Below are 24,408 nucleotides of genomic sequence, written 5' to 3'. Positions count from 1 at the left end.
AAAGTGTGGGGGAGGGGAGGGGGGGGTCCGGATTTTTTTAACCTGAGAAAACTACAGATTTGAACATTTCAATCTTTTCTTTTGTATTAAAGGAAAATGCAAGTGGCCCGAAAAGGTTTGTGTCTTCTTAAAGTATCTAAAAAGCAAAGTAATTTAGCTAAAAAGAAACACAAACTGCTTTCACATACAGGGTAAAGATATTTTACAATATAGTTTGTTTGTGTCTTTTGGCTTTTCCCGGTTAGGGGTCTCCACAGCGGAACTCCGGTCCGCTAATGATTGGCAGTAGATTTTTTACGTACTGGCTTGCCGGGCCTAACGCACAACCTTCAACGAAGGAACGCCCATTCACGCATGTCGCTACACAGAAGGCGTTCTAACGGAGAATCGAACGGGCAACATCTAACTGTAAGGCGACAACGCTACCGCATAGTATCTTGTAATATTTGTAGTGTTATTTTCTTTGCCAAAAAGTACATATATTACAGTATATAGTTTTGAGAGTATTTGTACCTTTTCACTATTGTTTGCAATGTATCACTCTTCTACGTTGTGATCAATCACCCTGGCTGTGCCTGCAAATGATTCGAGATCAATACACTACCTTGGTAAACAAATATACACACATACATTTTATCTTCATTTGTTCAAAGGGATAGTCCGACTAGGTCTATAAAAAGATTTTTTTAGTGGGGGCACAGAGAGAAAAGCTCCATATAACAAATACAAACAAAGAAAAGACGAGATAGGAGTCCATTTATGTAGTACAGTGATAATTTACAGAAATATTTAGCATTATTACTCATAAATAAATCTGTATGGAAACAAATGGCAGAACATAATCAAGGTTAAAGTTGACCAATTTATAATAAAAGGCAATTTGAAAGAAACAATAAATAAACAAACCCTATAAAAAATGGTGACCCAGAGCACTGTCGTCGACTAAAACTAAATGGTGAAAGCTTATTTACAGCATCTACACAGTGTCTTATTAAAAGGAACCAAAACTCCCATTCAAAGAGTAAGGCAAAGAAACCGAAAAAGAAAATCACGAGCGTCACTATGTAAGGCATTTTGGTATGACAGAAATTAAAATATGACAAGCAGACATTCTAATGAATTACCAATACATAGACTATCAAGATATGAAGAACAATTTTTTTCAGTTTTAGGATGTAATTTTCAATTAGAGATTTATGTATGTGTTCTATTGTAAAGAGAAGAAAGCTTCCAGGTTCTTCTGTAGTTCAATAAAGCAAGGACAAAGCTGCTGAAGGGGTAAGGTGTGGAAGTAACTGATTAAAGGAAGAACTGCTTATCCAGAAGGTAGGTAAATGGGCATATTAGGTGGACCAAGGGGCCTTTTCTGCTGACATCATATTTGTAATTTATTTTAATAGAATATCCATACTTAAAATAGATGGCACAGTCACTTCAAGAATGAGGAATACATTTCTAGAATCATTTTCCAAATCTCTTGAACTGCTGAAAGTCATTGTGGCAGCAAGCAGAACAGGGTAGATCAGGCTTCAGTATTCCCAGCAACAGTCACCAGCTCACCCTCTTGGATTTCAGATGTTCCTGGGCAACATGAGAAGTAAAACGCATCCAATGTGCTCCAAGACTGCCTTAGGTCCTCCTTGCTGTGGGCTGGGTCTTGTACACCTCCTAGAGAAGATGCCAATGGAAGCAATCTCACAAATTGCCCAAATGATTTCAAATCATGCCTCAACATAAAGTACCGACTGCATCACCAAACCTTCATGAAAAGTGAGCCGATCTGGGTCTTCAATAAGCAGCTTCTTAAATTGCAGAGCTCCTGAGTGCATCACATGAATATTACTGATCTCCTCAGTACAGCAGTGTGACCAGCTACCCTGTGAAGTAACCGAGTTTCTGACACTTGCATTTCTGATATCATCCTTTTAGGCACTAGCCAATGCTCTTAGCCAAAAGTAAACATTGTAACACAGACTGATGGATAAACTGAGAGCATTGTCACATATCCAAGCACCATTACCATCACTACCAGTCTGGTACATGCCAAGGACCAATGATACGCTGCTGCTAAAGTTTGTGAGCTAGACACCTGCATCAGCAGTAGCTGCTCTCCCTTCATATGATGACAGCAAAATACTCTTTGTGAATACACGCCCTCTTATTTGGAGGCATCGATTTTCATCCATACTGCTTTACTATCAGCAGTGAATTATCCAAAGTACATTGTAAGACAGTCACTTGAGAATAAGTACACATTATCTGCAAATAAAAAGCAATGCAACTGTCACATCCTCTAAAAAGATACTATCCAGATCCTGGCTGGGTCTTGAAATAATGTCTATGAAAGCCACAACAAGGGGGAAATAAGAGACCCTTATCAGAGCCCTGCATTCAACCCCTTTTAAAATGTATCTGACTTAACATCACAAATGCAGACACAGCTGTCACTCTTGAGAAACTAGATGGCAGACAGCACCGATCTTGCATAGTTCTTCTAAAAAAATAAACAACAACAACTGCCTGAGACCACTGTCACATTCATTCTGCAAGTCCAAAAACATAAATGTACAGTACCGGCAAGCTCCAACAACCCATATAATACTTCTGCAAGAATAAAGAGTTGATCTAGCTGCACTGCTACTCTAAGTGGTGGCTTGGATAATGGACTTGCCTTTCTAGCACCAGTGCAAAAAAGCTGAGAAGTACAATCCTTCTGTAATTGCAATGCATCCTTCTGCCCTCCCCTTTTCAAAAATGAGGAGCACAACTACATCCTGCTAATTTAGACATACTGTTAACAGCCTTCTTACAACAGTAGTGGAACCTAGTATGCTTATCCTAGGCAAGGTGATCAAACAATAAATGCTGCATCATGGGGGTATATCTTGTACCAAAGACATGTACACTATGTGCAAAGCAAGTGTGTGTGTGTGTGTGTGTGTGTGTGTGTGTGTGTGTGTGTGTGTGTGTACCAAGATGACCTATTGCCCCATCTGGAATGTGATTCTCCACCTCCTGCTCATTAAGTGCTAAGATAGGCTAGCCCCCAATGCTGAAATGGGTTAAAGGAATAATCAGGGAATAAATAAATTAATTAATTAATAACAGCAGCATTATCCAAACCCCATCCCACATCATGTGCAATGGCTTGATGTTTTCCTGCAATACTCTGCTGCAGATTATACACTAAGAAGTGGAGATTTTGACATTATACTTTCAGAAGTGCTTGCCTAAGGTGTATGCCTCAATGCAAACAAATATACTTCTATTACACTTCTGCGTAAACTATTAATCAGCGGGGGTATTTAGTTCATCTAATTTACCTTTTGCAAAGTTCATGGTTTTCAACCCATTGTTTCTTCCTCAATTCTGACAGATAATTGTATGGAGTCAGCATTATCTCCAGTATCTGTATTCTTTTTGCACTTCAGTTTCCTCTCAAAAACATGCTGTCTGACTTGCTACTACATACCACAGCACAACCCATTCTGGATTTCTTTTAGTCTGAATACAAGTGAGAAGTAAACCAACCAATTTTGTTTTGCATGGTTTGAAGCGAAGATATTACTCTATCTCGGAGATACAAAGGGATGAGGCCCTGACTGCAACCCAGATGACAGTGGTTCAACTAGTCGTCCCTCCACTAGAGTGGTTAGACAAGGAGGGAGAGGAGTAAAGGGGCATGTCCCTTTCACCTCTCCTATGGAGGGGAGGGTTACACCACATAGGTGTACAAAGCTGGTGTGATTAAACTGGCAAAGACCAGAAAAAACATCATTTGTGCAATGGAGAAGGGCCACTACTTAAAGAAAGGTGGTGGTGATGAAGTCCACTAATATTCCATCAATTTTCTTAAAGTGAACAACAGCAGCAGCTGCATGGCTTGCCCAAAACTGAATATCCAATAGCTCACACAACCAATCCTTAACTTAGGACACGCATGGCTAAGTTACATACAATCTACTAGATTCAGCTCTAACTTCATCCCCTCCTTTTCTCCCCCCTTAGATTCCCAGATGACATACCCACATCCCCTTAAATCTTCCAAGAACAAATTCTCACACACACAGACAGGCTATTCTATATGATGGAAATGAACTGCAGCCACAAATGTTTACCGTGCAAGAACATGTTGGTCTGTTGACTATTCTAAATCATCCTTCAAATAGGACTTGTGCTAGAAAATTGGAGGCCAGCAACAGTCATCCCCTTGAACTGCAGCCATAAATGTTTACCGTGCAAGAACTTTTAGTTATGTACTCACCATAACTTCAGATGTTTGGGATCCATCTCGCCTACATTCTGACTGATGGGTTTGGAGCCGATCCCTCGGCTCCGACTCGGCACGCTTATGCTATAGAGTGAGGCCTCTAATTGGCTGAGCTATCTTTATCCCAGGATGCACCACCACTAATCCCCCAGATCTTGTTTGTCCGCATTCATGCACACATGCACAGCTTGTTTATATAACATTGTTAGATGTTTCAAGATGAAACAACAGGATTTGGACCTTCTGATATCCTCTGATCTCCAAGGAAGGGGGAAGGAGGGTGGGTTATTAGGAATGTAGGCGAGATGGATCCCAAACATCTGAAGTTATGGTGAGTACATAACTAAAAGATGTTATGTGATCCTATCTCGCCTACATTCTGACTGATGGGACAGCGTCCCTAGCACCTAAATCCCGGGTGGCTCATTGGAAAACACTCCTGAGCACTGTGGAACCAAATGAAGCTCGTCCTCTAGATGCCACATCTAATTTGTAGTGAGAAATGAAGGTGTGCGGGGAAGACCATGTAGCCGCAGCACAAATGTCACCAATAGCAAGCTTAGAAAGAAATGCTACCGTGTGTAGGGACTGGTGTAGTAGTCCCGACTGATGAATCAGTAGGTCTGGGACCTGGTCCAGGAACCATGGACCTTCCAGAGCATGTTTCCGAAGATAGGGAAACCACACTTGACGAGGCCAGTACGGAGCAATTAAGATCATCTTGCTGCCTAAGAGAGATGCCTTTTGAATCACTCTGGGGAGGAGAGGAACTGGAGGGAAGGCATAAAGCAGTCCGGTGGGCCAAGGATGGACTAATGCGTCCATAGGGCTCTTCCCCGGAGCCGGGGTTAGGGAGAAAAATTATTTGCACTTCGCATTCAGAGGAGTCGCGAAGAGGTCGCAACACGGAACTCCCCATTCGCTGAAAATCTGCCTTGTAATTGTCATATTCAGAGACCATTCGTGAGGAGAGAGGATGGTTCTGCTCAACCTGTCGGCTATGACACTGGATTTGCCCGGTATGTGAGTAGCCACCAGGAAGCGTTTGGTCGAGACTGCCCATTCCCAAACTCTCATCGCTTCTCTGCAAAGAGGATAGGATCTGGTCCCTCCCTGTTTGTTCAGGTACCAGACAACTGACATGTTGTCTGAGTGAACAGCAATTACGTCCTGAGGGAGGTAATCGTGAAGGGCTCGAAGGGACAGGAGTACTGCCCTCATCTCTAGGATGTTGATGTGGAGAGGGGTCTCTTCCGGGTGCCATTTGCCTTGGACTGACCTGCCCAGGGAATGCCCCCCCCCACCCCGTCTGGGAGGCGTCCGTGGTCAAAGTGGCCACCGGATGAGGAAGAACAAAGGGTCGTCCCTGGTCCAAATTGGAGGACACTAGCCACCAGCGAAGGTCCCGTTTGCAAGAGTCTGTGATCCATATTAGATGATTGAGAGGGAGTTCCTGAAAGGACCACTGAGTTGAAAGAAGCCACTGGAGGATTCTCATGTGTAACCTTGCCAAGGGAACTAGCAGAACTGTGGCAGACATCGATCCCAATAATTGTAGGACCATTCTGGCTGGGGCTTTGGACCTGGGGAGTAAGGCTCGAACCTGATTGTGAATGGTCTGAATTCTGTCTGCAGGTAGAGAGACCCGCATCTGGTTTGAATCTATCTCTACCCCTATGAATCTTATTCTTTGAGATGGCCTTAACACAGACTTTGGCCAATTGAAGGTGATTCCAAGGGAATTGCCCAGTGATATTGTGGCTTGCAGGTTCCGTAGTAGTAGATGCTTGGAGGTGGCAGTTAGGAGCCAGTCGTCTAGGTACGGAAACACCTGGAATCCTAGACTTCTCAGGTGAGCAGTCACTACTGCCAAGCATTTGGTGAACACCCTGGGGGCTGTGGTGAGACCAAAGGGCAGCACACGGAATTGAAAATGACTGCCTCCTAGGCTGAAGCGCAAGTGTCTCCTGGACGTTTGATGTATTTTGATATGGTAATACGCGTCCTTGAGGTCTATGGCGCACATCCAAACACCTTTCTCCAACAATGGGAGAATGGTTTGTAAAGTGACCATTCGGAACTTGGACTTCTTGACTGAACGGTTTAGGTTGCTTAGGTCCAAAATGGGCCTCAAGTCCCCGGTCTTTTTTGGCACCAAAAAGAATCTTGAGTAAGTCCCTAATCCGATCTGGTCTGCGGGGACCGGTTGGATGACTCCTTTTTGCAGCAGCTTTGAAACTTCCAAGGCTGCGGTATCCCATTGACTGGGTGGCGGGTCCGGGATTCTTTTGGACTGAGGGGGGGGGGCAACAGAATGGGATGGAGTAACCTCCGGCGATAATTCGAAGCACCCATCGGTCCTGAGTGATCCCTTCCCAGGCCTTCAGGTGCTTCGAAAAACGACCCCCGACTGGCTCCGGAGCAGCACAGTCGGGCAATCCCTCAGGGACTATGAAAAGCTGAAGAGCCACGAAAGGACTCGCGGTCTCCAGTGTTGCGAGGGCCTCTGCCGCCTCTGGGACAGCGTCTTTCTGATGAATTTCCCCCTCCTCTGACTCTGGAGGGGGAACCTTCCTGCTGAGAGGGGTAAGACTTCTGAGATCTACGGAACCACATCTTCCCTCCTCTTTTAGCCTTGGGATAAGGCCGAAAGGGAGTGGAAAATCATGCCCCTACGGCAGTCAGAGTCTTACCCTCCTGTTCACAGCGGGTAAGTGTGTCTTTCACCTTGGGCCCAAACAGGGAGGATCCATCAAAGGGGGCGTCGGTGAATGAAGACTTGAAGGCCTCCGCGAAATGACACAGGCGGAGCCAGGCTTGTCTCCGTAGAGCAATGCCTATACCCGCCGCTCTACTCGCCCCTTCGGCCGCATATGAAATAAGCCTCATGGACGAGTTCGAAATGGACGACATCGTAGCCAGCTGAGAACCAACCGTCTGGGCCAGCTCCTGAGGCAGGTTACCTAAGAGGGTATCAGATAGCTCCTTAATCAGATCCCTCTGGAATCTCGTAAAGTGCGTCAGGTAGTTCAGAGACCTCAGAGTAAAGGCCGCTGAACTAAGGGTGCGCTTACCGTACCGATCCATGCTCCTAGACTCCTTATTAGGAGGATGGATGGACGTAGAAGCCTCTGTTACATCTTGCTGGCTAGCAGATGCCACCACCATAGCATCCACAGCCACACCTTTCGTAAGGAACTCTCTATCTGGGGGCGCCGAAAGAAATTTGTTTGTACGAGCAGGCACCGGTTCCACAGACTCTGGGTGTTCCCACGCCCTTCGACAGATCAAATCCAAGAGCTCGAAGGGCGGAGACAACCAGGAGGCGGAGGGCTGAGCCCCGAAGGCCTTCAGGAACACCGACTCATCAGCAGAGGGAGGTTTGGACTGCCAGCTGCCTCATTGTTTTAGGGCTTCCAGGATGTCTGCAAAGGAGACATCATCCGAGGACGACTTGGGGGACCCCTCTGCATCATCGAGATCGGTGTCAGATGTCAAAGACTCATCAGGGGAGTCAACGTGCTTCCTCTTGCACGTTTTCTTCCTGGGAGGTTCTTCCGAAGAGGCTTCAGAAGGACCTCCAGGAGGGAGAAACCCCAGCGGGGTAACCTGAGGCCCAGGGGCTCCGCTGTCTGCGGACAGGGGGACTGCCAACGACCCAGTCTCCAAATGTAGGGAAGGAGCTGGGGAAACTGTGGAGGTAGCCAATGAAGATTTGGCTAGAGCACTCCTCATAGCCCTGAAGGCGGGACCACCAGAATCCTGGGAAGGTCCCCCCTCCGTGGCCACGACAGTGGACGGTACTCCCGCCGCCGACGCACCAAGAGGAAGACTTGGGACCGAAGGCATCAATCCCGAAGCCTCCCCCCCAGGGCCGAAGGAAGAAGTCCGTGCACTGAACTCCGACCCGAGAGCTGGAGTCGGAGCAAGGGTCGGGCCTGACCCTAACACCTCCACTGGTTCCACCAACACCTGCTCCAATGGTGCCGAAGCTGTTGGAGGAGGAAGTACAGTAGGGGGGTGGACCATCGGCTCCGAAGCCAACTGGGCTGGAGCCGAAACCATCTTTTGGAACACCGGAGACTGGAAGAGTCGAAGGAGCACCCTGTCGATGTCCGAATCAGACATCTTGGATGATCTCGAGGATACCGATCGGGCCCGAACCGATTTCTCCATCGGCTCCGAAGGGCTCGGGGACCGGCTCCGAAAGGACTCAACTATTATCGGCTCCGAGGAAACCTTCAAGGAAATTTCCCTCGGCGCCGATAAGGACTTCGCCCGAGGGGGAAGAGTCTGAGCCGATGACCCTTATCGGCTCCAATATCAGTGGAGCCGATGAGGGTGACCAGCCTCTCGATGCCCCAGACCTCGGCTCCGAAACCAGAGGGGTCGAGGCTGGAGGCATCGAGGCAGACCGTTCCGACCTCGGCTCCGAAGTCCGTGGAGCCGATGGAGAAGTCTGCTTAGCTTTCTTAGCCGTCGGTTCCGACTGACTGGTCGGAGCCGGCGCTTTCCTTTTCTTAGAAGGAGACGGAGAGGAAGATAAAGCCTCCTCGAAAGAAGGCTTGATTAATCCTTTGAGGATTAATTTGTTTTTCCTCTCCTGGAGGACTCGGGAGGAAAACGCATGGCATACACTGCACGATTCCTGCAGATGTTTGGCGCCAAGACAATAGACGCACGAGGAGTGGTCGTCCGTTATGGACATTTTGAACCCACACCTCGTGCACTTTTTAAACCCGGAGGGTTTATGTTCTTTAGACATAGTCCTACAAGAAAAACAGACCACAACAGTAAACTTCAGGGTTTCACACAGGAACAAAAAACTGAAAAACTTTTTTTTTTTTTTTTTTTTTTTTTACACAGAAAGTGAGAAAGAGAAAGGGGAAAACAAGGAGGGTCAAGACCCTCTAACTCAAACGGGTACTTGACCCACACACAACCACTGAGAAGTAGTAACCACAGGGGAAGGCCCCTCTAACTTAAACGGAACCTTCTCTGACAGGAAATTATACTAAAAATTCAATCAAACTGCCAGAAACACACTCGTACACAAAGAATAGCCGTTAAAACAGCTTTTGGGTTTAAATGAAGCAAATACTGACAGGAAAAAGACTATATATATAGTACTTAGCCCAGCCAATGTTGAGACCACGTCCAAGCTCTGTAAACGGCAAACGAGATCTGGGGGATTAGTGGTGGTGCATCCTGGGATAAAGATAGCTCAGCCAATTAGAGGCCTCGCTCTATAGCATAAGCGTGCCGAGTCGGAGCCGAGGGATCGGCTCCGAACCCATCAGTCAGAATGTAGGCGAGATAGGATCACATAACATCATGTTGGTCTGTTGACTATTCTACATCATCCTTCAAATAGGACTTGTGCTAGAAAAATTGGAGGCCAGCAACAGTCATCCCCTTGCACAAAGGTAGGGCATCAATGTCTCCAGGTAATTATAGACCCATAAGATTAACCAATCTCATCTGTAAGGCTATGCAAAGGATCATTATGGAATTAATGAAAAACACAGATGACATACTAACTCTTGAGGTAAACCAGTTTGGTTTTGTTGAGGGCTGATCCTGCCAGATTAACCTGGCTGATCTCTTTGAAAACATCACTGAAGCAATGGATGAGGGAAAAATCAGTATCCACTACATATCTAACTTCACAAAGGCATTAAACACTACCCCAGTATGATATTATTGATAAAACTCTCCCAGCTAAACTTTAATCCCTATACAACACATTGAATAGCAAAATGGCACACAACCAGAACCTTTTAAGTTAGGACAGGTGTTCTAGCTCCTTCTAAAGATGTGTAACTAGTGGGGTACCCCAGTTTCAGTACTTGGGCCATCCTCTTTGTCATTTACTTCTCTAAGGTCAAAGTTAATGTTAACGGTTTATGGCTGACCAAGTTTGCAGATGTCTGTAAAACTAATGCCAATCAAACTCACCACAGAACATAAAGATCCTCCGCGGAGGCCTTTCCCAAACAAATATCTGGTGTCATAACAATGAATTAAAACTACATGCCATAAAAATGTATAATGGTCTTCTTTAGCAAGCATGACATCACCTGTAACCATCACAGGGGGGCAACCCACTCCTGAAAATTGATCCAGCAGTCTGGGACCCAGGAACCTATGTGAATAATAAAGGTCCTTGAAACCCATGTATCCATGACTGTAAGAAAGTCCTTTAATTACTGTGCAACTTATTAGTAAGGATATGTAGTCTAAATTCAGGGATGTGATCATTCCACTGTATTCAGCAATTATTTGCTTATCCATTCACTCACCTCACTCCTTTTTATTGACTGGGACACACTGACTAAGCAAGAATCTCTCTTCAGCCGAGTCCCAGAGAGAACATCTCCAGACAAGGGAAAGATAGTATTGGTATTGTATCCAATTGTACTATGTCTGATTTCTTGTTGATAAAGCACTAAACAATTACGAAATTATACTTACGATTATGATATTATCAAGCAACAAAAAAGCAATTAAATTAAAATTATAATGGTTAAAGGATTTACAGACAACTTAGAAAAGATTCTGTAGACTGTAGATTACAGAAAAGAATCATAGGAAAATGGCAACAGGAATAGTGGAGTTATTGTGAAGGGACAAGTGAGCTTGAGGAGACAGTTGGGAGAGGCACGTTGGAGTAAAATATTGAGTAGTCGTGACATACTGTACCCAAGAAGACTGAATGCTGTAATTAAATCAAAAGGTGCTTTAGCAAAGTATTTGTTTAAGGGTGTGCACACTTATGCAACCAGCCCATTGTACTTTTATTTTTTTTATATTTTTCCCATAACAGATTTGTTGGTTTTTCAAATGAATTGTACAGGTTATAGGTCACATTAAAGGTGGGAAAAGTGTTGAAATTATTTATTGTGGTCTCGTTTTTTTTTTTATATATCACAAAAACATGGCATTTTAACAGAGGTGTGTACACTTCTTATATTTACTGTATGTATACATCTCTAATCTGTATCTCGCACTCGTAAGTGTAAATATATATATATGCATATATATATATATATATATATATATATATATATATATATATATATATATATATATATACACACACACACACACACATATACATACATCACATACATACACACAGATTATATATATATATATATATATATATATATATATATATATATATATATATATATATATACACACACATACATATAAAAATAAACACACACCAATCATGGAGTAAAACGCCCCTTCAGTATGTACCTTTCCAAACACTTAACATAACCTGAAAAACCACAGTGCTTTCTCACAGAGAAAATCAAGGAACAAAATAAAGTAAAAAAAAAATATTCACTGACTCAAACCTTTGTCCCTCTTCTTGATGAGCTACAGAGAGGAGATTTCTGCCTCATTTACAGAGCCTCAGTAGTCCCTATCTTTGCAGATTTATGCCACATCTGCAAGTCCAGTGGTGGCATAAACACCCACTTAAAAGACTTTAATCTCTTATACAATATAAACAGAACATGTTGAAGGGATGGATATGTAATCACAGAGCACGCCACTTCTTCAGAAAAGTCTCTCTCCACATAAATTACTTCCCTTCCTTTAGCCAAATGTAAACTGGAGAAATGGATGGGGAACCGCAAATTTACCCCCTGGTTTAGCACACTTGTCCCTTACATAGATAAGGGGAACATGGAAATGTTCTGCTAGCTCTGGATTATTTATACTTAAAATTGTAAGGCCAAGAATTTCATAGGAGTAAAGGGATAGGATTTTGAAGATATGCATGGATCAACAACCTAGTAAGAACCTATAAACCTAAGTGACGTGTGAAACGTTTAAGGAAAACTACTATATAAAAAAATAGAGTTCACTTTTGCTCCTCCTACACAAGGTAGAATTTAATCCAGCATTATGATTTATAGTTACAGTGATCCTCCCAAAAGAAGAAGTACAGTTGTGCATATACTTAACCACATCAATAAATCTTCAAGGAAATTTATTTATTTATTTCCACTTTGATTACCGGGAATTCCACTAGGCCCAGAGAGCCTGTTTTCAGTGGAGGCCCGGGGAAAAATACTCCATGAAACAGTTTACAGTAAAGATAGCAGTCCAATAAAAATAAAAGTAAAAGTACAAATACATAATACAAAGCGTGAGCAATATTGCCCATACTGGAAAAATATTGTGCAGATACATTTCAACAAACTCGCACAGTTCAAGTCAAAAGCTATTTACAGAGTGCGAGAGAGATCATATGGGAATTAGCTATAAAAGGTTATAGGCCAGCTAGAAGGTGCTTAGGAACTCAGGAGGATACCCTCCCAGGGACTTTTGTTAAAGAGTTCTAGGTAGGGAGAATGCAGACACATTATTTCCATTTGGAGGAAAGATAGGTGTAAAGCTGAGTTTTGAAGTTGTTTGTTTGACATTGTCCTTAATGTGGAAGGGAGAGAGTTCCATTTCTTACCCAAGGAGAGGCAAAGTTGTCCAGCAGGACGTTTAGGTTTGTGGACAGTAATTAAGTTTTGGTGTTCACACCTGAGAGTTCTACTTGGGGTGTATGGGGAAAGGATGTTAGACTAATATATAATCCATCCAAATGCTCCACACTATGTGCTGTAATGAACTGGAGGCAGTCGAGGTAATTTCTGAATTCTAACCAGTTGAGGGATTGGAGGGTAACGCAGTGATGAGTGGAATGTTTGGCTTTGGTGGCAAATTTTGTTATAACAGCTTTCAAGTTTAGAAGTGATGGAAGAGGATAGGTTAGTTAGTAGCGGGGCACCATACAGAAGGCAGGGAAGGAGGTAAGAGGAGGTCAAAGTATGCCTGGTAGAAGGAGACAGGAAGTGGTTGTTCCTGTATAGCATACCTTGTGTTTGTTGGGTTTTCTTTATATTTTGCTGAATATGGATGTCGAACTTGAGGTGTTCATCTACAGTTACACCGAGTAGTTTGGCAAAGGGAACAACTTTGACTGGAGAGTTGCTTTGGCTAAAGACTTGGAAGGCATTTTTATCAAAAGAGAAAAAGTTTGAGTGTGTGAACAGTAGTATTTTAGATTTGTTAGCATTGACAGAAAGGTGACTTTGGCACATCCAGATCTCAGTAGTTGAGAAGGCAGTCTGAGTGTTAGATAGGAGTTCATGGAAGTTAGAGGCAGATAGACATGTGTAGAGTCATCTGCATATTGGATGACTTTGGCATTAGGAATAGCAGAGTGAAAGTTACTGATAAAGATATTAAACAGCATTGGTCCGAGGATGGACCCCTGTGGTACTCTGGTTGGGGTGGGTAAGAAAGGTGAGGTGCCTTTTTTTCCCCCATTTCACAGCCTGAGATCTATCCGACATATAGCTTGAGAACTAGGAAAGAGTGTTTTGGGAGAGATTTACGTTTGAGAGGTGACTTAGAAGGTGCTTATGGGAAACAGTATCAAATGCTTTAGAGAGATCTAGGAGCACTGTGGATACCAAGTTCCCAGAATCTCAGGCTTGACTGACAGTTTCTAAGAATGAGAGTAGAGCTGTTATGGTGCTATGTCCTGGTCGGAAGCCATGTTGGGTAGGGGTAAGAAGTCGGTTTTTAGTCAGAAAAAGCATAAGTTGGAGGTGGATGCATTTTTCTAGGATTCTGGAGATTGAAGAGAGAAGAGCTATAAGGTGGAAGTTTGAAATGTTAGCATTTTTGTCTCCCTTGTGGAGAGGAAGAATAAAGGTGGAACGTCACAGTTTAGGGACATAGGATACTAATTGGGAGAGTTATACTACCGGCAGCAGACTTGAGAAAGGAAGAGGGGATGTTGTCAGGTGCATTGGAGTATGGTTTAAGTTTGGATAGAAGTCTTTTTATGTAGTTAGTGGAGACAGGCTTAAACTCAAAACATAGGGGGGGGGGGAATTATTTAGGGACTTAGAGGAGGTGGAATGTAGGAGAAATGGGTCATTGTTGGGAAAAGTTTTCGTTAGGTTGGATATTGACTCTATAAAGAAAGAGTTGAACAGTGAGGCTAATTCTAGGTCAGATTTACTTGGGTTCAGACAGGGGTTATTTTTGGAGCCTGGGTTGAGGAGTGAGTTTATACAGTTCCAAAAAAAGCCTAGTGTTTTGGGGGTGGCTAGACTGGAGCTTAGTGCAATAGGATTTTTGGTCCTTGAAGATTTGTTTTTTTGCAAAGTTACGGAGCTGTGTATATTGGAGAAGGGTTTTGGGAAGTTTATTCTTTTGGTAAAGCTCCTGGATTTGTCTCTGATGCATAATTTGCTTCGTTTCTTTGGTTAGCCAAGGAGCAGTTATAGTTTTTATTCTTTTTTTCCTTGGTGGAGTTAGGGAATTTAGAGCATCTAGGAAAATAGAATTAAAGTGGTCTAAGGCTTTATCGAGTGAAAGGTTTTTAGAATCTTCCAATTCATTTGTTTGAGATAGTTAGAGAAGGTTACTAAGGTTGTGGGTCTGAATATATTGATGTTGGTGTGGATGGGAGGTGGTTGCACGGTAAATGAAAGCTGGGAAGTGGTCACTAACAGAGTCAGGGATGGTGCCAGAGTTGATAATTTTATTTGGATGGGTAACTAAGATTCAGTCAAAAGTGGATCCTGGGTGATTTGTTTTATTGCGTCTGGTGATGGAGTGGGTTACTTGAGTAAAGTTAAAGAGGTTAATGGACAGGGAGGGTATGGGACTGCTGATTTTATTCCAGTCGATGTTTACATCACCTAGTACGCAAGTTTCAAGGTTAATTTCAGCTGTGGCCTATTGGAGTATGTATTAAAGGGTTGAGATGTTACTTCCAGGTGGGATATAAAGGGGGATGATAGAGAGGCTTTTGTGATTATTCATTTTTAATAGACCGGACTGTTAGTTCTGCATTGGCGAGTTTAGGAATGGAGTTTGGTAGGGCAATTATGGTAAGTAGACTGGAATAGATTAATGCAACACCTCTGCCTTTTTTTCTTTGGGCAGTCACATCTAAGAGAGTGTGAAATCCAGAGGGCAGGATTTCAGAGTCAGAGATGTGGGGTTTGAGCCAAGTTTCAGAGATGGCTACAATGTCAGGTTGTTTATGACTTAGCCATGCTTGAAACTGATATGCTTTGTTGCCGAGACTCTGGGCATTGAGTGTGAAAACTGTAAGAGAATTGTAAGGGGATGAAAAGTTAGAAGAAGGGGGAGGGCAAGTTATTTGTGGGTGGGTTAAGTCCGGGGTTGGGGTGAATGTCTCCAGCTAAGACGAGGTTATTGAAGGAAGTGATTTTAGTGTGTTTTGGTTTGGATTTAGGGTATTCTAGATGGTCTAGTATTTGTTTAAGTGTCTTAGCAGTAGTAGAAATAATTTTAGGATTAAAAAGGTGCAGAGGGTTGAGCTGAAACAGAGAGGAGAGAAGAAGATGGAAAAGGAGGGAAGAGATGGTTTTGTGTGGGAGTATAAGTAGTAGAGTATGGAAGCTGACTGAAGGTATAGGAGCTGGCATGGTATAAAGTTGTTAGGAGTAGTAGGAGGGAGATGGGGGGTTCAGAGTGTTAGGAAGAGTAAGGACAGCATGGTTAGAAAAGGGTAGTTTAATATGGGAGGATTTGTAGTTGGAGAGAACAGCTGTGGGGTGAGAAGGGGTAGTGAAAGAGTGACATTTAATTAGTGATGTGTTTAATTACTGTGGGTGAAAGGAGGAGGGGTAAAGAGGGGAAGGCTTTGATGGGATGGTTGTCTTGAGTGGGTGGGGAGTGGTTGAAATAAAAATAGGAGTAGTGGGGGTGGGTGAGAATTGGGGGCAGGGTATGGGGAGCAGAGTGAGCCCTCAGGGCTAACGGAGCAGGTAGAGCAAAGGAGAAGGAAGAAAGCCAGGAAAAAGTTATCAGTGAAGTTGGAGAACTAGTTCAGAGGTAAGGAGGCACTGGCATAAGTAGCAGTTTAGCAGACTATAGTATTAATAAGGCTAAAACAGGGCAATGGTAAAATTAATAGAACAGTTACAGTACTTTTGGCTTGTATTAAATGATAGGTAGTGGTTGAAAAATGCTACCTGGTGGCCTAACTGAGCAAATACAATGGTGAGCTACAAGCACTTAGTGGAGGGAGAAAGAGCCTAGGAAAGTAAAGGGAGAGAAAATCCATGGTAGACTGCTAGTGAATGCATGCAGGGTTAATATACAACAGCAGTAGGTATAGGATATATTTTCATTTTACAATAGGGTACATAAACATTTAAAGTGAGTTATTGGGGAGGCAGAGTGGTTACAGAAGCACTGCAGGATCCCCTTAGGATGAACTTTATAAAAATAACAATAAGAATCACAAAAACAATACCAAGTAATACTTACATGTGAGCACACTACTGCGGATTCCTATGAAGCAAGGCAGAAAAGCTAAGTCAAAAGATGGTGCCTTTCTACATCAGGTTTTTTGATACCTATGTAATTAAGTAGGAGTGAGAGGGAGTTGTGCAGGTTCAAGGTGGGGGAGGGGGGTAAACACAAACTAATACAAGGTTGTGAATCAAACACTGGACAAGGCCAGCTGCTAAAAAGAAAACAGTCAGTGTAGTGCAATATCTTCCTAATAACTACAAATCTTATGCTACTAATCTAGTACAGTGTGGTGAAAAGTACCACCACTTCTACAGGGAAGAACAATTCAAGTATGGGCTGCAGCTACATAGGCAAACTTTTTCCAAGAGAAAGTAGTTTTCAGTAATTGACCTAGGAGTATAATAGGAAAAGAAAAATGCATGTGTGTGTGTGTGGGGGGGGGGGGGGTACCATTAGAGTGCACGGGTACAGTGAAGAGGGGAAAGAGTCTTCAGTTTAGAGGACAGATTACATACAACTCTAACATACACAAGTACAGCTGAAAGCACTTTAGTGTTCCACCGACACAAGGTCTCACAGTGCAGGGCAACGAGACAGCCTTGGGTTGATTAGAGGTTGGCCAAGACACAGGGTGAAACTTTGCTGAGGGGAATATGAGCACACTACTGGGGATTCCTATGAAGCAAGGCAGAAAAACTAACTCAAAAGATGATGCCTGGAAATGTCACTAGAACAGTGAAATTCTCCCCACCATTCACCTTGTTTATATACAAGGGAGTTATTTCCACTTAGAAGGAATTCGGGAAAACTCCAGCACGGTATGCTGGAGGTCTTCTAAAACTCCAGCACAGTATGTTGGAGGTCTTGGGTTCAAGTACTAAATGATACCCAATATTATTCTTTCACTTCTAGGATTCCAACATTGCCAAAAGAAGAGGGCCTTCTTTGTGTCTGTGTGTTTCTAATTTGACCCTGAGCATCACACTAAGGATTTCCTAGCGGAAAGGCTAAAGCTCTCAAGGGAAGACAGTGACAGTTATGCCAGCATAGTATGCAGGACGTCTTTTTGATTCCCAAATGATAGCTATTATCCTTTCACTTCTATGATTCGAACAGTGCCTAAGCAGAGACCTTTGCGTGTGCATTTGTAATCCGATGTAAAACACAGAAGGTTTTTTTTGGCAGTTTTTCTGCACTGTTCCAACTTTTTGGTGGGAAAGTGTCATTAGTAGCCTTCTGTCTGGTTTATACAAACTTCATATCATGCTATAATTACCGTATGGCAACCCTATAATTTCTACTACTGTAGTCAAGTTTCTTTTATGGCTGCTAAAAAGAAAAGGTAGAGTTAAGCAATGCTTACAAATCTTAGCACTTATTAGACTAAACAAATCACCTTTTTAATTAAAAAAAAAATGTAGGCTTGCATATTTTGTGTACTTTATGTATTCCTATAAAAACTAAAGAAACTTCCTTTTATTTTTAAGAAATACAGTTTTAACTCAATGATATTTTACTATTTTAAAAATGTATATGCTTTTCTCTTAACCACGTGTTTATACATGAAAGTTATGTACTTAACCATACCGCTAAATCAGTGTTGTCTTGCTCCATCAAGCTCAACAGATGGGTTATTGGATCCAACCAGATCTGCCCGCCATCCTTTTTTCAAGAGCTTTGATCCAGGACTTTGGCTTCTCCCCTATCCATAAATCCCTCTAGTCCTTAGATTAAGTATGCCTGCTTGTACCCAATACTTCACCAGAGGACACAGCACAGACTTATCAACCTATGCAACAAGACATAAACAAGATAAATAGCTCCAGGCTATCAACAGGACAAGGCCCTGGTCAGGTCCACTCTATCAGTCAAGGGATAGTTTAGAATGGGGGATGGAGGAAGGAAATGTTGAGCTGGAAGGCCAACATAGATCTAGCATTATGCAAGTACATAACTTTCATATCTGATGTTGTCTTTTCCATCTACCTCAACAGATGGGACAGATTCCCAAGCTATCAGAGTCCTAGGAGTTCTCACGGACATATATTCTAAAGTACAGTGAAGCCAAATTATGCATGAGATCCAGAGTGTGTCATATTACAAACTAGATGTTCAAACGTTTGAATGGTAGACCAAGTAGCCACAGCACAGATCTCATGTACAGATACTCTAGTAAAATAAGCAGTGGAGGTAGCCACCACTCCAGCTGAGTGAACCTTGGGCTTGTGTGGTAATGCTAATCCCACTGCTGATAAATCAAGGAGATGCAATCAGAGAGTCACCTGGATAAAGTCACTTTAGAAACTCACTGACCCAACCTTCCTAGCAAAAGGAAATAAAAAGTTGCCCCATTTTTTAATGTCTTTGATGCAGTGCAGGTAAAAATCTAAGTTGTTGTTGAACATCAAATGCAGTGTATATTCCCTTTGTTGGAATAAAAGGTTAACCATTTGCTTAAGATTTGATTCAGGGGCAACTAGGAAGAAAAATAGGACTGGTTTGCAAAGATATTAACTTTTAGAAAAACACGTAAGGAGGTCTGCAGGACAACACTTCCTTCCTACAGAATTATGGGTAGAGGAGAAGCTACAGCTGTGTACTCAAGCTCTTGGGGGGGGGGGGGGGGGCGCAGAGGTCAGATCCAATAACCCATCTGTTGAATTGCATGGAAAAGACCATATCGGATCCATTACCTTCCTATTTTCAGATTCATATTATTATATTTTTTTCCCTCTCTAAGTTAAATTTTAGTTTATTTCGTGCCCCCACCATTTGGGCTGGAATGCTATAATTTCTAAGATACATACACACACACAATAACAGAAACTTGTTATAAAATAAGGTTTTTAAAGTAAGAAAAACAAACTATACATCGTGAACCTTTTAAGGCATCAGTGGAGCAATGTAACTGGGATAGCATGCAACATTTGAATTGCTTAGATGCAATAAAAAATACTGCACTTTTGCTGAAAACACTTTCCCTGCAGAATATCTTAGCTTCAAGAAATAAAAACAGTGTTCAACAACACAGTCTACAAACGACAGCTTTGCACATTCTGCATACAAAATCATTAATCATGTGCATATACACAATTCAGTTCTTTCCCTAGCGAAGGCAGGCAAGTAAAATGGTTATGTATACTGTCAGCAGGTGGTAGATCACTTGGAGATCTGAGGAACTGAGAGTTACACCAGGGTCCATTAATGCACCTGCTCAGGTACCTCAGACAGATCTTCTCCTACTGCTTATTACTGATTCCATTAGTAAGAGTATCCTCACTAAGCCTTCACACTTCATATTTCAAAGCTTGAGGGGGGAGGATTAAGGTAAGGCATGAACACACCCTAATTAATAGAGACATGGTGACCAAGCAAACTATCACATTAGTGCTACAAAAGTACTGCATTATCACATTAGTGCTACAAAAGTACTGCATTAGTTCTGACAGTAGAACTAACAAGATAATTAAGGCAATTTTCAAGACAGCTGCACACTGATCAGCAGTTTAATTTCAGCTCTCCCAATGTGAAATAAGAAACAGAGATAAGGGTCAGTAATTCTGCCAGTTTTAGTAAAATTCAGTTAGTAGCTAGTAAATACACTACCTAGATGTCAGCAAAGAAACAGACTGCCAGAAATAAAAATCAACTATAAAAGGTGAAACGAAAACAGTGAATAAGAAGAATCCTGAGCTATTTGGCAAAAAGCAATTCAAGCTCCAAGTTTGCTACATGACATGGTTGCCAGTAATTTAAAGGAAAAAATAAATTCAAATGTGCTCAGATCAGACTAAAATAAATGAAAACATTGAAAAAATATATTGATTCAAATAAAAGGCTGGAAAAAATGGAATACGTTTTAAACAGCTATTCAGATGAACTGATAAAAATGCAAAAATCAGAGGTCAAAATGAAGAAAAGGCTGGCTGAGTATGACACTGCTCAAGAAGAACCTTTTCAAAAAAATGGCAGAGTTAGAGAACAGAGCATGCAGAGAAAACCTGAGATTTTCTGCTGTACCAGAGAAACTGGAAGGGACAGACTAATAATTTTATGAAAGTAAAAATAATCAAAAAGGGCTCATCTTCCACAACAGGATTTGTTAACTGAAAGGGCACATTGTGTTTATGATCCAAACCTGGCCATGAGAAAGCAGCCAAGACCTGCATCAGTAAAGATGCAATCATACCAGCAGAAAGAGATGAGCCTGACAAAACTGTGGCAGAAGGGTAAAGTATTACAAAAAGTGAGCTATCAAACAGAAGAGGAGTCTGCTTCTCATTCTTCTGATAAAGTTGATAGAAACTTTTTTCGTGAAATATTTTCCGAGGTGAGCTGGAAGAAAAACAAGATGACTATTTAAGCAAGCTCCACTGCACACCTATTAGGCAGGGAAATTGAAGACTACATGTACTGAAAGTATTTGGTCTGTTCATTTGCACAGCACGGAGGCACATTTATTTACTTATTATTTGATAACCGGGTAAGTGGGCCGGTCTATAGACCCTTTTCAGAAGTGACCATGGCACAAAGATGCCAAAGAAAAAGATGTTGGCTATAAACCGACAAAGAGATAAGATGCATTTCAGTAACAGAAAACAGAAAGATAACTGTAAGACATATATGATAAATTATACTGATTAATAAACTTCAAAGAAATATACCACATGAAAAATAAACGGCAAGGAATGTTGCAAAACCGAAGAGGAAGTAGTAAAGTAGCCAAATAAATATTTCCCAGTATAACATATGTAACTGGCTAAAAACAGAGGTTTTGCATATTGTGTGTACTTTACATATATGAATAAATGGCAAGTCAATTTCTGCTGTTGGGAGTTGCAAGTTTTTATTTTATGCTTAGACTGCAGGTAAAACTATATCTTGCCTCAGTGTAAACTGGTAGCTACTACTGATGTCTTCACTTGCACATTTCTACTACAAGCATTGCATTACATTTGGTTCTAGATTCTGTGAAGGCTAAATATTTGTATATAAAAGGACCATGACCCCTGAATTCGCCAAGTCTTGCAAATTTTTTCCAGCAAGCAACATTGTTAAAAACAATCTAGCCAGCTCCACTGGCAAAAACAAACAAAGCCCTATAACCCAGGCAAGCCAAACTAGAATGAAAGCTCAGGAGTTTACTGGAGCTAGTGGGGGAAGGTAAAAGTGATGCAGCACTGCTAGCTTGTCTCTCTTTGTTAAGGATGGAGTGGGACATGCTCCTGGGGCATACAGTTCTATATCAAGCCTCTGGAGGAGATCAGAGACCGTGAAGGTCAGCTGGTGCCTAGGGGCAGGGCAGTCTTGAGGTTTCATGTCACTTGTGGAAGTCAGTGCCACTGAACACCAGTCCCATGTTACTGGCATGTGCAGTGGGGTTATGATCAAAATAAAGACATGCTGAATGCCTAAATGATGGTCCATCTCAGCTGGCTCTTTGCCAGTGAATGTGGAACTAATGGGGTAAACGGCTAGCAGGACTCATGGTCAGCATGCAGTAGGGAAAAAAAAAAAACAGCTACCTAAATCAGTTAGTTTTAAAACTCATTTGTCACTTTGCTGGACAACTGGTCATTTATCTGCTCTTCATCAGGTATACAGTTAAAACTGCACAATTTAATATTACTGAAAAGCGTTCTACACCATTAAACTGCTTTTAATGTCCACTTGCTTATGTTTAACAGACTTCTCTTAACTGTTAACACTGTGACTATACTTAAAGAAAATGGACTCAAAGTCCAACTAATTCATCCACTTGATGAAAAAATAAAATGCACACACACACAAACAAGGGTTCTTTTGAAAAACGCAGTTAGAAAAATATTTATTGACTTTCATCAAGTAAATGCTTTTGCATGCAATAAAGACTTCCTCAAACTGATTAGTGTATATAAGTTTTTATGTGTTAATTACAGTTATAAATTAACTCCAGCAGGTAAAAGGTGAGTTTGTTACCAAACAAAAGAAACAGTGTCACACAGAGAGAAGAATGAACTGAAGTTCCTGAAATGTTAGAAACCTACCACTATCTGAATCAAAGTTAAAAAAATAATAATAATGCTTTACAAAAGTAGTTTAACTATTAGTAATACTATATGAAGCCTGCTCCACAGTCAGTGTTTCATGGTTACGGTACCATGGTAGAGTTAGAGTTTTAAAGTTAAGGTGTGGGCTGGGATTCAGGTTCAAGACTAAGAGTTTTATGGTTAAGTTTAGGCTTGGGGTTCTTATGGTGACAAGCAAGTACCTCCACACACAAAAAAAAAGTTTGAAAACTGTATTTCTGATTTCAGAAGACAGGAATAGCAACTCTGAACAAATCAAAGACAATTTCTGGCCAAAAGTAAAACAAAAAAAACATGCAATGAAGCCAGAATAAAGGGTATTCATTTACCAAACTTATACAGAACAGTGGTAATACAGGATTAACTAAGGTAAGAAAGCAACAATACTAAAAGCTTCTTTAACTATGGCAAAATAGTTCATAATACAAGTGTATTTATTTAGTTACTGCCAAACAATGAGCATGTTAGGCTTCATGTGCCTACTTTAATAACAGCAACAATAATGAGTCAGAAGAGTTAAAACATGAGAGTAAGCAGTAGCAACACTGGTTATAGGATGATCGTTTGCCACTGTAACAATTCACAAGAAAGCATTTAACACTAAATGAAAAGGATGGAAGATAGAGTCAACCACTAAGTGCAACAACCAAGAAAGGACCAAAGTGATACAAGTCTGAGTTTTCATAAGCAATGATGAAACAATGAATGCAACATAATTTACCAAAAATGGAAAAAGTCATGAACTGTAATGATTAATTTACATTACTCGATTTGTGTTCTATTATTAACATGTGAATAAAACTAACATACAGCAAAGTCCAACCTATGCACATGTGCAGTTAGCAATTACAATCCTCTCATTCTTAAACCGAAAAATAAAATAATACTAAACACAGTGGTCTAGACACAAGTTACACAAGTTGTAGCAGTCCCAAAAATAAGTCCAGTTTCTTGTCACCACCGCATACTTGACCAGAATGTAACATAAAAAGTAACTACAGAATGCATAACTTAAAAAAAATACCTTTTACTTTAATGGTGGGGGAGTTGGGCCCAGCAGACTGTTTTCTCCATCCTCTCCAGTTCTGACATAAGCTTTCTGCTTCAGAAATAAAGGAGCAAAGAGAATCTTCTTCAAATCTATCGGAATCATCAAAAGAAAATCTTTCTCCGTCTTCCCACTCGGCAAACATGAGTTCCATCACATCCAGCAACACATGCATACAATAAAAAAAATATGTGTGTGTTTCAAATGCTTCCAAAAAGGTTGTGAAACTTAGGTAGCTATAAAAGGTTTGAAAGCACTAAAAACACTCACAAAAACAAAACGGAAGAAATACTGTCAGAACAAGCAGAAGCTCAAAACAAAAATGACATATTTTTGTGTCCCCGGTATTTGCAGCCATAGGTTACATATTATTAAGTGCTCCCCCACATTATCCTATGGTCGTGAATAGATTCCCACGGCTGACGGGACCCCACTGTTGTCACGACTGACGTCATGGGGCGGGGAAAGAGAGGAATTGAGGAGGACCAAAGTATAGCTGGTCTACTGAAAAAGGGAAGTAGTAGCAATATCTTCCTGTGTAATAGGCCATTTGGTACATGATATTTTTAAGTGTATTGTACGAAGAACTTGTTTTCAGTAACTAGTATGTTCTTTAATAGTGACACTGTATTTAAAATGACTGATATGTAGTTATAGTTCAGTAATGACGAGGTATATATCCGCATTTTAATTTCTGGTGT

At 41.6% G+C, this 24,408-nt stretch overlaps 1 protein-coding gene across 4 annotated transcripts in view; it reads right to left on the bottom strand.

Moving 5' to 3' along the window:
- Positions 1-24,161, bottom strand: part of ZSWIM8 (zinc finger SWIM-type containing 8) — a 2,719,879-nt gene extending 2,695,718 nt beyond the window's left edge. For all 4 annotated transcript variants that reach the window (XM_044056095.1, XM_044056097.1, XM_044056096.1 and 1 more), the window contains exon 1: positions 23,684-24,161. In XM_044056095.1, the coding sequence (XP_043912030.1) occupies positions 23,684-23,882 (199 nt within the window). In that variant the 5' untranslated portion in view covers positions 23,883-24,161. The remainder of the gene's footprint in view (positions 1-23,683) is intronic.
- Positions 24,162-24,408: the final 247 nt, after the last annotated feature.

The sequence above is a fragment of the Protopterus annectens genome, chromosome 14.part0, assembly GCF_019279795.1.
Source record: "Protopterus annectens isolate FY-2018-M chromosome 14.part0, PAN1.0, whole genome shotgun sequence".
In the NCBI taxonomy this organism is placed as follows: domain Eukaryota; kingdom Metazoa; phylum Chordata; order Ceratodontiformes; family Protopteridae; genus Protopterus; species Protopterus annectens.
The sequence above is the reverse complement of the archived record's forward strand: the minus strand, read 5'-3'. Positions and strand labels throughout refer to the sequence as shown.